Source organism: Brachionichthys hirsutus, unplaced genomic scaffold (genome assembly GCF_040956055.1).
Source record: "Brachionichthys hirsutus isolate HB-005 unplaced genomic scaffold, CSIRO-AGI_Bhir_v1 contig_1479, whole genome shotgun sequence".
NCBI lineage: Eukaryota > Metazoa > Chordata > Actinopteri > Lophiiformes > Brachionichthyidae > Brachionichthys > Brachionichthys hirsutus.
Genome location: NW_027180620.1, coordinates 17424 through 31282, shown reverse-complemented (window position 1 = coordinate 31282; position 13859 = coordinate 17424). Strand labels below are relative to the sequence as shown.

Sequence of the window (13859 nt, the reverse complement as noted above, 5' to 3'; positions counted from 1 at the left end):
CCTGATCAAATACCACTCCAATTAGGTCAGGGCCTGCTTTACCCGCCATCGTCACCATCTGCCTCATTTGCCCTTTAACCTTCCACCATGGCCCAGTCGATCTCCAGACCAAGGCTTTCTTTCTTCGGGTGAGTTATCAGTGTCACCAAACAGCTGAGGCCTCTCATAGATTTTACAGAGTACAGGAAAGACACATTGACTCGGACAGCAGGACTTTATTGTCAATACACATTTTGATATGAACACAGCACTCACAGTACAATGAGACATCATCATCACAGGCATCGTGTTTCTTGTGGCGCCTTAGTGTTCATGAGTTTATGTGTTCGTTTGGGTTCAATTTAACATTTCTTGCATATTTTGTAATCTATTATTGCCCTCAGTAATCTGAGGATAATGTTTTCCTGTGTACAATTTATGCTTGTGGTGATTGCAATTCAGTGGTAACTAATTTCTCCTTGGATTCATCACTTAAGTTCCTCTGTGGGAGATTTAGGCATGTCCGAGCCCTCAGGACACTCCTAAGAAGATAAAAATAAAAAATAAAAACAAGGACATGGAATGATACCAAAATAATAAAAAGCATAAATAGAAAGTCCTAATACAGCCCTTACCTCCACTTCATTCAGATCTGGCCTGCCTGGGAGCGATTTCTGAGAGGCAAAGGTCTGTAAAGGAGAAGCGAGCAGTCGCGTTATAGCCGACGGTGATGCAAAGACAGGAAACTCAAGGACAGATGAAGGACAGAACTCACCTTCTTCGTCTGCTGCATCTCCTCTGTGGATTTGGATCTATTCTTCATGTGCTTCTGAGGAGAGGTGGTGGGACCCTGCAAAAATAGAATGAGGGGAGGGTCATGATAGACACATGTCACGACTGTAAAAGTATATATTGGGTCAGGCATTCACACACCTCATTAGCCTTCTGCTCCATGGTTTACTCTAAGTCTCGGGATGAGTTCTGTGCCGATTCAGATTTGATGATACTGAATGGAAAACTGCCGTTACTCAGTTCTAAAAACAGAAGGGAGCGAGAGAAACTCAGTCATGCTACAACAACACTGTTCACATGTGTATTGGCAATAGAGAAAACTGCCAATACACACGTTAGGCATCAAAGGAACCCTCTAGCATCTCTTAGTGGGAGTACTACCGACCACATTCAGTTCATTCCCATTTAATTAAGAACAAAGCCCCCCCCCCCCCCCGGTAAATTTTCCAACCCTGAGGAAAATGATGGGCCTCACCAGAGATCCATCCTGATGGAATCTGCAGTTCAGATGGTGACTATGTGGTAGGGATAGGTTTTGGGTTTGGAACCCTGGAGGCTGAGAACAAAACATGTCCGGATTGGCTTCAATTTCTAGGTACGTGTGAGATTCAGATGGTATAGTGCGAGTTGAGCGAGACGCGACAGTTCAAAGTTCACACCATGTTTTATGGAAGGACGTGACAGATCTCCGAAGGCTTTGGAAGCAGCAAACAAATACTCTTATCAAAGACGGTTTTTATTACTAATGCCCGTGCTTCTCTATAACACTGTGTGGGTTTGAGTCTTGGTCAAAGTCATGCGACGTCGGCGAGGCGTGACTACGGAAGATCTCTGAAAAATAATTGTGGACCCGTTCCAGGTTCCAAAAATTTGGAAAATGAACGCGTTACATGACAACGTGCACATGTATGTGGACAGACAGTCTGAATGAAGCAGCACTGGACTTTGGGAATATTTGGACATGTCCTGAGGGGTCCCAGACACTACATCGCTGTCCGTTGGTTAATTTGCCAGGATTATGTCGGATACAACCAGATCAAGCCATAATCCGGTCATCAGAACCTGGTGTTAGTAAATGCTGCCAAATATAAACTAGGGATAGCTCAGAGGAAAAACCAACTATGGTAACCTTTCAGGTGAAAGAACCAAAGCAAGTCTCAAATTGCATTATATTACTGGGTTTTTTTAAGCATGTTTACACCTTTAACTTGCAAAACAAGACTATAAACCAAGTAAAGGAAAATTAAATGGTTAATTATTATTGCCTGATATTGACAGTGAATTATCAGCCAGCCTTTCAGTCTGCAGCTCAACAGGAAGCCTTCAGCCCAGGGCTCATGAAGCATAAATGGCAGCAGAGCAACAGGAGCTCACTCATCCTCTGTGCCTGGCCCAGTGGGGTGCGCCAAGCTCCTTTCATAGATCAGGCTTGTTGCGCGCACACACAGACACACACACACACGGCATACCCAAAAGTGTACCAAGGCTTCATGCACTTACTCTCAAGTTGTAATGAAGCCCTTTGAAATAAGGCTCAGCCGTAACAGGAGGCTTCACAGAGGACTCTGACCAGCTCACAAAGAAAGTAATACTTAAATGACAATGATTTGTTTCACACGATGCCTCCTCAGGAGCCACACGTCATGCATGAAAGCTTGTTTGAACAATTAAAGCTTCTGAGATGTAGTTATTACCTCCACCAGCAGGAGTTGGAAGTGTGTGTGTGTGTTTTTCTAAGGATGATAACGGAAAACCTATAAAAATGTAATTGATATCCTTTTTGAAAGTGGACGTTTTGGTATTGTCTATAGAGTGTTTTTATCGAACGAAACCATTTCTTTCAGTTTAGAAAAAAGTACGAGGTCCTGCTATTTATAGCTATCTAACCATTTGGGCCTCATGCAATTCTTATTAAATTCTCCCGAGGTGCACTGAGGTGGTGGAGCCACATCTCCTCACCTCTGCATCAATGAATCCACATGAGCAAGCAGCCAAAGTGACAAATCCAAAAGCACTATGCCTCTTTGTGGTTCTAGAACCTAGCACACAAAGTGTTCGTACATTATTAGATTATGTATGAACACACACAATACAGAGATTTAAAAGCTACTCCAGCTACTCTTTCTGCAAGGATGGGCAAATAGAATACTTTGCCTTGCAGTCATTTCCGTCATTTTCCTCCTTTTAGCTTCACTGCCACTGTACATTTTCTACTGCCTAGAAAATGTACATAAGAATTTTCAAGTTCCTCCTTTTTAGTTTTAGTTTAGTGGTCAACACCTTGAAGACGTTTCCTTTTGCAGCTCATACCTGGAAGCCACAGAGAGGCAAACTGAAGTCTGGTCTGGCAGCGATGCCTCATCACGTCTGTGCTTAGATTTCTAATTAAAGAGCCATTACATCCGTACAGAAGGAAAAGGAACATATGGACAATGACTGAACCGAAGCTGGGTAGGGAGTATATTTTGATGACTCAGTTTGCAAGGACATTTTGTCTCGTAAATGATGACGGTGGGCCATCTGTCACGCTTAGGTGTGACACATGCACAGGCGCGCGTGCACACACACACGCACTATATATAGACAGTCACGTATCTGAATCGCAACTCTACCATCCGTGTCTCCCCTGGTCGCAGCACCTAAAATTATTTCCAGTTCAACCACACTAATCATCCTTCAATAAAAAATAATATTTAAAAAATGACAAGCAAGTATTGATTAATGGGCCTGTCTTTCATCATGCACAATTCCTTTGACAGATTCTCAAAATCAAGACCTGCAATTATCTGACTCCTGGGTATTTAAAGCCCGTTATCTGTACAGCACACAATGCCAAAATCAAATATAGAAATGATAAATCTTTTCCGTTCAGTCCATATGAAAATGTCCTGTTCTATGAATGAGGACACGAAGGCAGCATCGGCATGTAAATGAAAGAGCTGGCAGAGAGGAGAGAATGAAAGACGAACAACTCAAAGAAAGACAGATCAGGTAAATACCGAGTACAGCAATCACCCAAGAAAATATGACCAGTTAAATCCCTGAGGGGAAATGAATCATGCACTTACCTCCTTTCCTCTCCTCTTCCTCTGAATGCAGAACAGGAGTGGAGTAGACAGCACTCCTCCTCTCACCGCTGCAATGGTGTCTGAAAGCACACCCCTCTCCGTCCCGTCATAGCTTCTCCGACGCACCACTCAAGCATGGACACACACACACACAACCAAGTAATGCCAGGTTTACCAAATCAGTTGTGTATGCTGATCAGTCGGAAGCCATGCGTTAGAGCTGCTGTCCCAACAGCTGCCAATTGTCTGCTGCCAAATCTACAGGGCTGATACACGGAAAGGCAACGAGATGTTTCCCAAAGATCATATGAATGTGAAATCATTCTAATTTCTATGACTAATGAGTCATTTGTTTTGTAATCCATACAACAGCCCATGAGAGTCCCTTCAAAAACAACTGGAAAACATCTTCCAGCAACAAATTCAAGCATCCAAGTCACTGACTAATAGCGTTCCAAAAGCCAATCACAGCATCTACCCTCTGCCGTCACTGCAAAAGAGGCGGTGCAGATCTGACTTATTTTACCAGTCCACTGGCTGTGTGATGGCACGGCCCGGCTGCAGTGCTTACAAAACAAAATCCCGGCACATTGGTCAAGTCAGAAACTGACCTCAGTGATTCATCAAAAAAATGAACAAATAAAATAAACTTCACTGAGGGCTAAAAGCTGCAACATGTCATCTTCCCCCGAGACTTACAGGCAGGAGGTCACAGTTAATCAGAAAACACTTTAATTCTTTGGATGCAGGATAATTGCTGGTTTGATTTCACCAGATTCTCTCATTGTAATATCACATTTCTCATTTATGATCTTGACCCAGAGATGCGTCTGAGGCGACAGGGAAACGGGACCGGGCCAGTCATCACGGCAAATACAATGCAGTTAGGTGCCACAAACACGCCTTTAAAAACAGCAAGCAAGCAAGGAAACTAGGTGAAAATTAGTGGTGTTAAAAGAAAACAAAGAAATATTCAATATCAATTCAAAAGAAAAAGATGTGCAATACACTCATTCGGGCCCGTCCTTTGAAGCCTGTTTAGAGTTCACAGAAGAGCTATGTGAGACTACGAGAAATAAAACCAGCAGGAACTGTCAACCATTAAACATCAGCGATCGTAAAAGCAAACACTGTTTGAAAGTGAGCAAGGCTTCAAACATTTCTGGCTATATTAAATTCATAAGAGACATTTCAGATTTTTCAGTGTAGTGTTTTGAAATGAGACTATAAATGTTGGCCATGATCTTTCTTCGGCTGTAAACACTGTACAGCCTAAACAGGCCAGTTATCGGTTGCTTACCGTTTAGTAAACTGTTCTAAAACGCACAACCATTTTTCAAGAAAATATTTTTTCTGTCTCTTGACACGATAGGCAGCAGGATGCTTTAAGATATGGTTCTGGATCACTTTTTTTTTTTTGTCAAACTGCCGTTTCCCTCGAGTCTTTGGAAGCATCAGGAGTTTCCTCTGCGACCCCAGCCAAACCTGCAGTTAAGGCCGTCTCGTCTTCTTTACGGTCTGCAGCGGAGGAGCTGGTTGTCTTGACCTCGTCCATGTCCTGCCGCTGCTCAGATGTCAACTGCAGAAAAACTGGGATTTCCAGCTGCTCTTTAGTCAAAAGTCCTCGCTGGTCGTCAACCCTGTAGCACTGAGCCCTCGTCAGCATGTCTAGAAACCCTGATACACACAGAACATCAATCCCACCTTGATTTCAAAGACATTTTTATTTTTATGCGATTATTCATCTTTGTAATTTCATCTGTGATACAACTCTGAAATGTCTCAACCCATTTGTCATACGACGCAGCCCTACAACATACTGCTGTGATGTCCTACCATCTATGTCGCGGTTCTTACTGGGCATCTTTGCTCGTTCCGTCTGCAGCTGTTGCCGAGCCTCCGGAACTCCCGCACTCAGTGGTCCTGCCTAGGAACAAAATAGGATTCCAGCTTTCAATGCATGATTCATGGAATCATTTGCGCACCAATCACGCAGTCAGAAATACACGGTGAGGCTTCAAACATAATAACATTTCCCCATCATATGCACAGCAGCTAAAATGAATGGAATCATCATCTAAATTATAAAGTCGAAAATTGTTGTTCAAATCGCAGTTGGCTCCAAAAAAAAAAAAAAAAAATAACTATTCTTGTTAAAATGAAAATTTCATGTTAAATATTTGTATTAATTAAAAAAAAAAGAAACTGTTTCAAACTGTTATTTCAAAGAATCTTAATGATTCCATGAAGCACAATAGTTTGGAGTCAGTTTGATGTTCCCAGATGTTTCCTCACCTGTGTGGCGGCAGCTGCACCACTGGCTCTGGAAATGCCTCTTCCTCCTCAAACAAAAAGGTGCAAATCAGATTTTAGCTGTGCTTCCATTTCCACTACATAAAGAGTGAGTAACGTCCCCATTTTCCTTTTTGACACGGACATAAGCCAGAAGAATGACCCTGGACACCAGCCCTCCTGGGATACAGCCACTGTGACCTCTCTTTCAGAGTGCAGTGAGTGGAGCTGGGGGGCACTGATCTAAAGTGAAGTTGGCTCTGGCATTTCAGCATTTAGGAAAAGAACACATCGCTCGAGAAACCGAACGAACGCTCGACATCTCAACCCCACAGAAAAAGAATGAAGAGCCAGCAAGAGAAAGAGAGACAGACATTGGGAGGAAGGAAAAAAAACAAGCCACTAAAAGTGATGGTGAAAAGAAATTCAAAAACAGTCTAGGATCCATTAGGAAACAAGGAAATCAGTAAGGGTCAGGGCTCAGGTAGCCGAGGGAAACCGGTAAAGCATTAGTGATGGATCACCCTCGCCATAAATACATTTACTTGCAAGCCTTGTCTGATTTGACTTATTTCATTCATTCGATCCCCCCCCCCCCCCCATCCTATGGCTGCCTGTTTCAGTTAGACCAGTGCACCTAATATTAAAACGTTCACGTGTTTACATGGTTTACAATCAAGTGAAACAATAGGTCTTCATTACAAGCAAAATAAATAAATATCAGTCCAGTAAATGAACCTTTGGCTTTGTCGAGGCGTAGCGTCTTGTTGGCCAGCCTGAACGCGGTGCTGGTCATGCTCACAGGCTCATCGCTTCCAACCTAAAACAAATGAAGGAAGACATGAGGGCCTCCAGTCCTTCCAGTCAGGCTGGAGCAAACACAGTTTGGTGGGGATGGAGAACAGAAAGGATACATTACTGCATTACTAAGATCATAGCGATCTGCGTATCACCTGTACCCTTATTGGTTGGTGTGTTTGTAGGATTATGCAAGCAAATGGTTTTGGATGGGATTGAAGCAGCTTTCAAATGTTCCCTTCCTTTCATAGGAAATCTATAAATGATGACTGAAAAACATTCATCATTACATATAGTATGTTTCACACTTACATGTACTATGTTTCACATTTAACTCAAGAGTGAGATGTGTGTCGAGAGCTGCTGACTGGGCTAAAGCCATCTGCTCTACCGAGCGCTATTCTTATTCCATTAAGGAAATAGTGTTTCCATGTGATCCCACTTCAAATCAGACATTTGATGTTTGTATGCACCTCACAAAATCGGAATAGCTGCTGCTAAAAAAAAAAAAAAAAAATTGTTCACGGAATAATGGCATCCACGCTATTACTTCAGCACACTATTGTTGCAGAGACCAGCAGGAATGCTCCCGACATGGCGTTCTCATTGACACGGGCACTCACGATGGTGACCGAGGCTTCGTGCTGCTTGAGATGATGCCGCTGCAGCACAGCAGAGAGGGCGTCCTGCAGCGTCTTGCTGGACTTCACCATGATCCCCATAGTTTTGCCAGTGAAAGCAATCTCCAGCCTGAAACGCATGCATTTCAACTACCTGCCTCAGTAAGTCAGCAAAAAGATCAAAGAGGATCGACGGTACAGCATCATTAGAATGTACCTCACTGCAGGCTTCGCTTGAGGCTTGTGGATTCAATGCAAGCAATAATGCAAATGATTAAAAAAAAGACATAACAAGGATATAAGCCTTGTATTCATGGTTTTTCCCATTAATATATTGACAAGTGGCATCCTGTGATGGGTATGTTGATATTAGCGTCTGCAGGGGGGGGGGGGCAAAGACAAAGAGTAGGACGTGAACATAGTGATTAAATTAACTCACACAAACGTCACCCTGAGCTCAAGAGAGACCTGCTGATCTCTCAGCACGGAGCAGTCCTGGTCCAGCGATAAGGGCTGCTGCGGAGAGAGCAACAGAGGAAACGGAAGAAACGTCCAAAAATTAAAAAGGAGCGAGAGGCTGAAAGGATGATGGAACGAAAAGGAGGTTAATCGCATTTCACCGTCTGCTGGGAAACAATTTTGCATGGAGACGTTTAAAAAGCATCACGATTGAAATGCTGTGTTCTGCGTTTGGAGACAGAATAGCTCTCACCTTCTCCTTGCCATGCAGATATATGATGACGTCTTTCAGCGGAAAGCCTCTCTTCTCACACAGGCTGGACAGCATGTCTTTGATCGTTTGTCCACTACGTGCGGGGGCCAGGGAGGCACTGCCATCAGGGAGGAAGACGCAGCAATAGCCTCCCTCCACCCCTATTAGTCCGCCACCCTGCTCTGCAGAGCGTGGACTCAATCTGTTGCTCTGCACCACAGATGAAGAGAAAGATGAACTCAAGTGAAAAGGGGAAATACTGGTGAGATCTGGGGCTTTGAAAATGTGCATTTGCATCTCTGCAAACACGAAACCTTCACATGGCATCATCTACAGCTCCTCTTGGGGACAAACGCACTGACCTCCATCTGCCTGTCAATGGAGCCGAGCTCCACGCTGCTGCTCGACTTGACTGACAGTTCTTTTTTGGGGGGGGACAAATCCATGGTAGTTGGAAGCATTTGTTGTCATGTGAGAAAAGGAGGCGATAGACAAGGAGGACTTGTGAGATAAAGACATGACCTAGAACCGCAAGATCTGCCATTTGAGACAACTACCTCCCCAGGATCCAGTTTTCTGATGCCGCTTCTCCGACGGCAAGTCCAACAGCTTCTGTTTAAAACAGTGATGAGAAATAAAAACCAAAACACTCATTTACATATTATTCCCCTTCCTCCCCGAGACAGTTCTACTCCTCCCCATCGGTCTACCTTCTTGTCACATAATGTGGGGCTTCTTTTGGCCACATCCTCCCAGGATCCCAAGCGCATCGGCTGAGGAAGGTCTTTCCCGTCCACGTTTGCCAAGGTGCAGCGCTGGTAGAGAGCGGAGCGCACAAAGCGCCTGTAGCTGTCCATCTTCATTAGTTTAAAGATCTGGGACAAAGAAGGGACCAGTAGCCCATATTCAACAGAACGCCCCGGCAATGTGTTGCTGCGCTAACAACGTAGACAGACCTGCGCTTGAGCATTGTTGAACATATCGGGCGTGGGCTGCTCGAGGTCTCTCTCCTCCGTCTTGGCCGTGTCATCAATGTTGATGGAGTAGGGAGCGCTGTCAGACAGGTACGTGCCATAGATGGAGCCAGCCTCTGCTTTCAGCTGGCAACACAAGAGCTCCATCAGACATGAGCCACTGATTCTAAAAAAGATCGTTTTTCTTTTTGTTTTTTTTGGGGGGGGGGGTTAAACAAGGGAGACAAACTCAATTAGCATTTCTGAGCAGTTAGTTATCAATACTTATTAATCAATCCACCCAATGTGTGGGTATTTTATGCAATGGCTTGGAATCAGCATCTACACTGAAGGACATTCAATCCCATCAGTTTCTGCACCACATTTTGGTCTCGGGTGTACAAACATTCATTGTTTTTATGATACCAGTTTAAGGAAATGCATTAATGTAGAGTGTTTTACCCCAACAAGTTCTATGTCCAATGGCTCAAATGTCTCCCAAGTGAAGGTAGGCAAACCGACATGAAAACCATTTGAGTTCAACTGTGCTTAAAAATTTACAAATAAACACACTGAAGAAAGCAATAAAGAAATGCACACTTTTATGGCTCCCACAAGGTGTGTGTGAAATTTCACTTAATTCTGTGCAGCAGGCTTTCAGGAACTGTGGATAGACTATTCCCTGTTATGTATAAGGGACAAGCATAATGTTACATATTCCCTCTGGCATGGGAATACAAACTAGGTCGTGCACAATAAAACTCACAACAGCATGATAAATTACAAGCAACAGGTAATATGATTCAAAACATAGTGATATCTCACCTCATCCAATGAGGTGGCTGGGATCTTCCTGAACTTTTCACACGCCTGCCAGAATAAAATGTTTTCCGCGCTCACCTCTGACCTCAAGAAGGACTAAAGACATAAAATACCACGTGTGAACAAATACAGCCTGCCATAAATCTCCTGAAATACTACATTACATGTGCTGAATGCGTCTCACTGTAAAGTAATCGACTCCGCAGGGGTCCTCCAGCAGCTTCTCAAACGAGACGGCCCAGCTCAGCACACTGTTGGTCGGGCCTGCCTCTCCGGCCGGAGTGCCGGGAAGGCTGGAGCTGCTGCCGCCACAGCCCCTTGCAGACATATTTAACTCTACGACACGTCCAAACAATCACACCCAGTTATCAGCGCAGAAAGGTATGACAGATCAAGAGTCATTTCTTTAGCCCTCTCTCTCTCACACACACTCTCACACACACAAGCAGAGGCATGTTTTGGTTTGTGGAAACTGGTTGGTCACGCTTACCTCCATCTGACACTGCCTGGATCTGTTAATAGGAGGACAAAGAGAGAAAGCATGCTGTGATGCTGAACATCTCCGAACTGATTCACTGACAATGAAACATGTGGGATTTCATTTATTATTTTTTTAAAGAACTAGAAAGCAGGAGGCTGGCAGTCAAAAGCATAAAGGCAGCAGTTTAGCAAATGAAACGAGAACACCGGCTCTACGCGTTTCGTTTTTCTTCCTCTGTGACTTTGTACTGCAATCAGTCAAAGTTGCGCTCACAGGAAGTGGTTGCGAAGCTGATGACGGTGACGCTCGTCAGCATTCAGAGCTCAGAAGTCACGTCTTATTCAAATTCGAGCAATTTTATTTATAAATACTGACAACACATTCTGATAAAAAAAGGGTTTGTACAAACTTGTACAAACTTGTACAGAGGGCTTAGATATTAAGAAGCCCTCCAAAGAGGAATTTCACATTTTCCTGTGAATTAAGCATAAATAACTAAATGTCTGTTCAGATTTCTCGCAAGGTCATTCAATTATCAACTTATAACCCATGTACTGTACACATAGAAACAAAGCATGCAGGTCAGTCGAGCTTACACATCAGCACCGAGGTGTTCTAATCCGTCAACACAAATGCAGTCCAGCAAGCAAACGCTGAGAGGCTGTTTTCAATAATTCAATATCACCTCAAATATTGTGGAAGATTTAAGCCCCCAAAACATAAAAACCAGCAGTAATGAATTTGAAAATGCAGATAAAGCTCCGGAGTAAACAGAACTGAAGGTTTATCTAATACTTAAGTCATGTCTGACGGAGCTCCAGAGGCCAGCGGCTTCACTTCAACAGTAAGAGCTGGTTCCACTGAGCCTCAGCCTCTTCGTCGCTTTCGCTTTCTCCAACTGATCCAAATCTGGCTCTGACCCAAAATATCCATGCCTACAATTCCACTTATCAGGAGACATCACTTAAGCCAATCTTCAATAATAAGAGAAGAAAGGATTCGTTATCGTCTCGCCTGCCTTCATTTCATTTTCAGACACCACAACAAAAAAAGAAAATCAAAAAATGATTAAAATTCCCTGCAAATCTTTGCCAGGAAAGATTTGAGGGGGGGGGGGGGGGGGGGGGGGGCACACAAACAGTGCAATCAGCCAGAACAGCAGCAGTTACAGGATCAAAATATAAAAGCACCTCTTAAAGAAACAGCAACATGACGTCCTCCTTCCCGTTCACACCTTCTGCACAGCTTAGTCCATTCCAGGAACATTGGGCAAAAGTAATAACCAAGGCCTGTTACGTCCGCACACGGCAGCCCGGCGAACAGGAACGACTCGGTTACCGCGCCTGATCCAGGCAGGCGCGGCCTTCAGTAACTGTAGCCCGATTGGTTCTGGCACTGCTGAGGAGCTGCGATGGATTCTACAAGTCCATACAAGAAACCGATCTACCCTGACCTCAACGGCAACACAAATGTGAGCGCAGCTCAAAAAGCAGAGGCAGTTTGAATTTTCAGAAGGCACATTCCCGTTTCTTAAACATTCATTTACTTATTTATTTTTAAAGTTCAATAAAGAGTTTTGCCAACTCACCATGAGGCCAACAAAAATGCCTCCAGCATTGCAGTTCTTAGCCATGGTGGCCTGCACACCAAACATCAATCTGAAGTCTTATCACACCGTCGGGGGGCCACGAAAAAGTGCTCCACCCAAATATGATGCACGCGCACACACACACACACACACACACACACACACACACACACACACACACACACACACACCACTTCCTGCCTAGAGCAGAAGTCTTGCCTTTGCAACAAGCCACAAAAGAGGAAGTATGGCTACTATGATCAAACTGTTCTGAACACCTCTTGAGAAATACTATGATGTGGGAACACAGACAAGACAAACCACTCACTCTGCTTCTTATATGGTCACTGGACGAGCAACTAGAACAGCCAACAAACATGTTGCTGCCCATGTAGACATTTTCTGCTGCATCTGACAAGGTGTTCTACCTATGAAGAGGTCGCCACATGTAGCAACAGTCTGTCTTCAGCTTTCACAAACTTATGTGTCAGAAAGATGCTAAATGATCAATGGACTTTGAATACTGGACAGTTTTGAGAGGTACAGGACATCAAGAGACAATCCATTAGATTTAGGGGACAATCTGGATATACATGTGGAGGCAGAACCTCTTTGTGGGACAGGAGTTACAGCAGTTTGTGCTCATGTCCATATTAATGACAGCAGTAATTGGGAAATTATATATATATATATATATATATATATATAACCCTTAGTTCTTTATGTGGGACTCTGTCCTTCTACTTTGAGGCTAATTGAGATTTGGGCATTTAAAATTGAACAGAAACAATTTATCACCCATTGACATTCTCTTATTTTAAAATGTCAATCTCGCCATAAATTGATTTCTGACACACATAATTAATAATGATGTCCTACTCTTATACAATCATCTTATTTCGGGTTTAACACCGGCATTCATTTCAAACAGCTGAGGCGCAATATTTCTCTTCACACCACTCGGAAGGGCTGAAGAGGAGGCTGGTAGTACATTGATTTGTGTGCAGTACCCAGGGATTGTGTCCCGGTTTACCTTTCGGTCCTCCGTGGAGCCAGAGGCCATGGCGCGCCACTTCTCGCATTTCCCGAATTGTTTTTGTGCTGCAAACTTCGCCAGGCGGGACAACCTGCGGCAAAGCCCTTTTAAAGTGACCCCCATCTGCGAAACTAAAGGCGTGATAAATGACCTGGTTGTTTGCGGTGTCCTTATAAGCGCACCAGCTGACGCGGAACCTCCTAATCAAGGCTTCATGATCAAGACTTTTCCGTTTCCTTTCTCCGCTGTGAACATTTCAGTGAAGGGACTGCGGGATATTCAGTGTACCTCCGGTTGCTTGTTCATAATTAGAGTTTAGGATTACATCGCCCTTTGTGGCAGTTTAGTTGAATGTTGTGGAATGAAGGGCGGGGCTTGCGGAACGCGGACTACATTGAACACTGAATCCTTTTTTTTTTTTTTTTTTTACCAGGTCCCATCAAAAGGCACCCAGCGCGTTCTTTTTTGATGCTTATTCTAAACACTTGTGGTTTAAATGGCCTTTTCAACGTTTAGGAGTGTTGATAGTTGTGCTTTGCAACCATTGCGCACCCTGCATCACACAGATCATTGATATTTTAAAGACAATCAGCAGCGCCCTCTACTGGCAAAGGTGCGGATTAGTTTGTCTCAAGTGAAAGATGATTTCTAAAAGATCATGACAAATTCTCTCATTCTAATCTAAACATTCTCAACAAAGTCCTGCATTATATCATCT

The 13859-nt window shown here is 43.8% G+C and overlaps 1 protein-coding gene and 1 long non-coding RNA gene across 3 annotated transcripts; both read right to left on the bottom strand.

Moving 5' to 3' along the window:
* Positions 1–205: 205 nt before the first annotated feature.
* LOC137916198 (uncharacterized) lies at positions 206–3905 on the bottom strand. Of its 2 annotated transcripts, XR_011106480.1 has the most exons (6): positions 3840–3890; positions 1247–1327; positions 913–1013; positions 755–829; positions 615–668; positions 206–521 (listed from the first exon to the last, which is right to left on the bottom strand). It is a non-coding gene; the product is annotated as an uncharacterized lncRNA (long non-coding RNA). The 2 variants fall into 2 exon arrangements; XR_011106481.1 differs by lacking the exon at positions 1247–1327 and having other exon boundaries at positions 3840–3905.
* Positions 3906–4590: 685 nt separating this feature from the next.
* LOC137916197 (regulator of G-protein signaling 14-like) lies at positions 4591–12150 on the bottom strand. The gene is made up of 15 exons (XM_068759277.1): positions 12106–12150; positions 10527–10548; positions 10221–10372; positions 10040–10132; positions 9218–9361; positions 8972–9136; positions 8819–8873; positions 8624–8682; positions 8262–8471; positions 7989–8065; positions 7553–7679; positions 6870–6951; positions 6135–6181; positions 5676–5766; positions 4591–5516 (listed from the first exon to the last, which is right to left on the bottom strand). Exons 1-15 carry the CDS (start codon positions 12148–12150, stop codon positions 5260–5262), a joined length of 1626 nt encoding a protein of 541 aa, XP_068615378.1. The 3' UTR covers positions 4591–5259.
* Positions 12151–13859: the final 1709 nt, after the last annotated feature.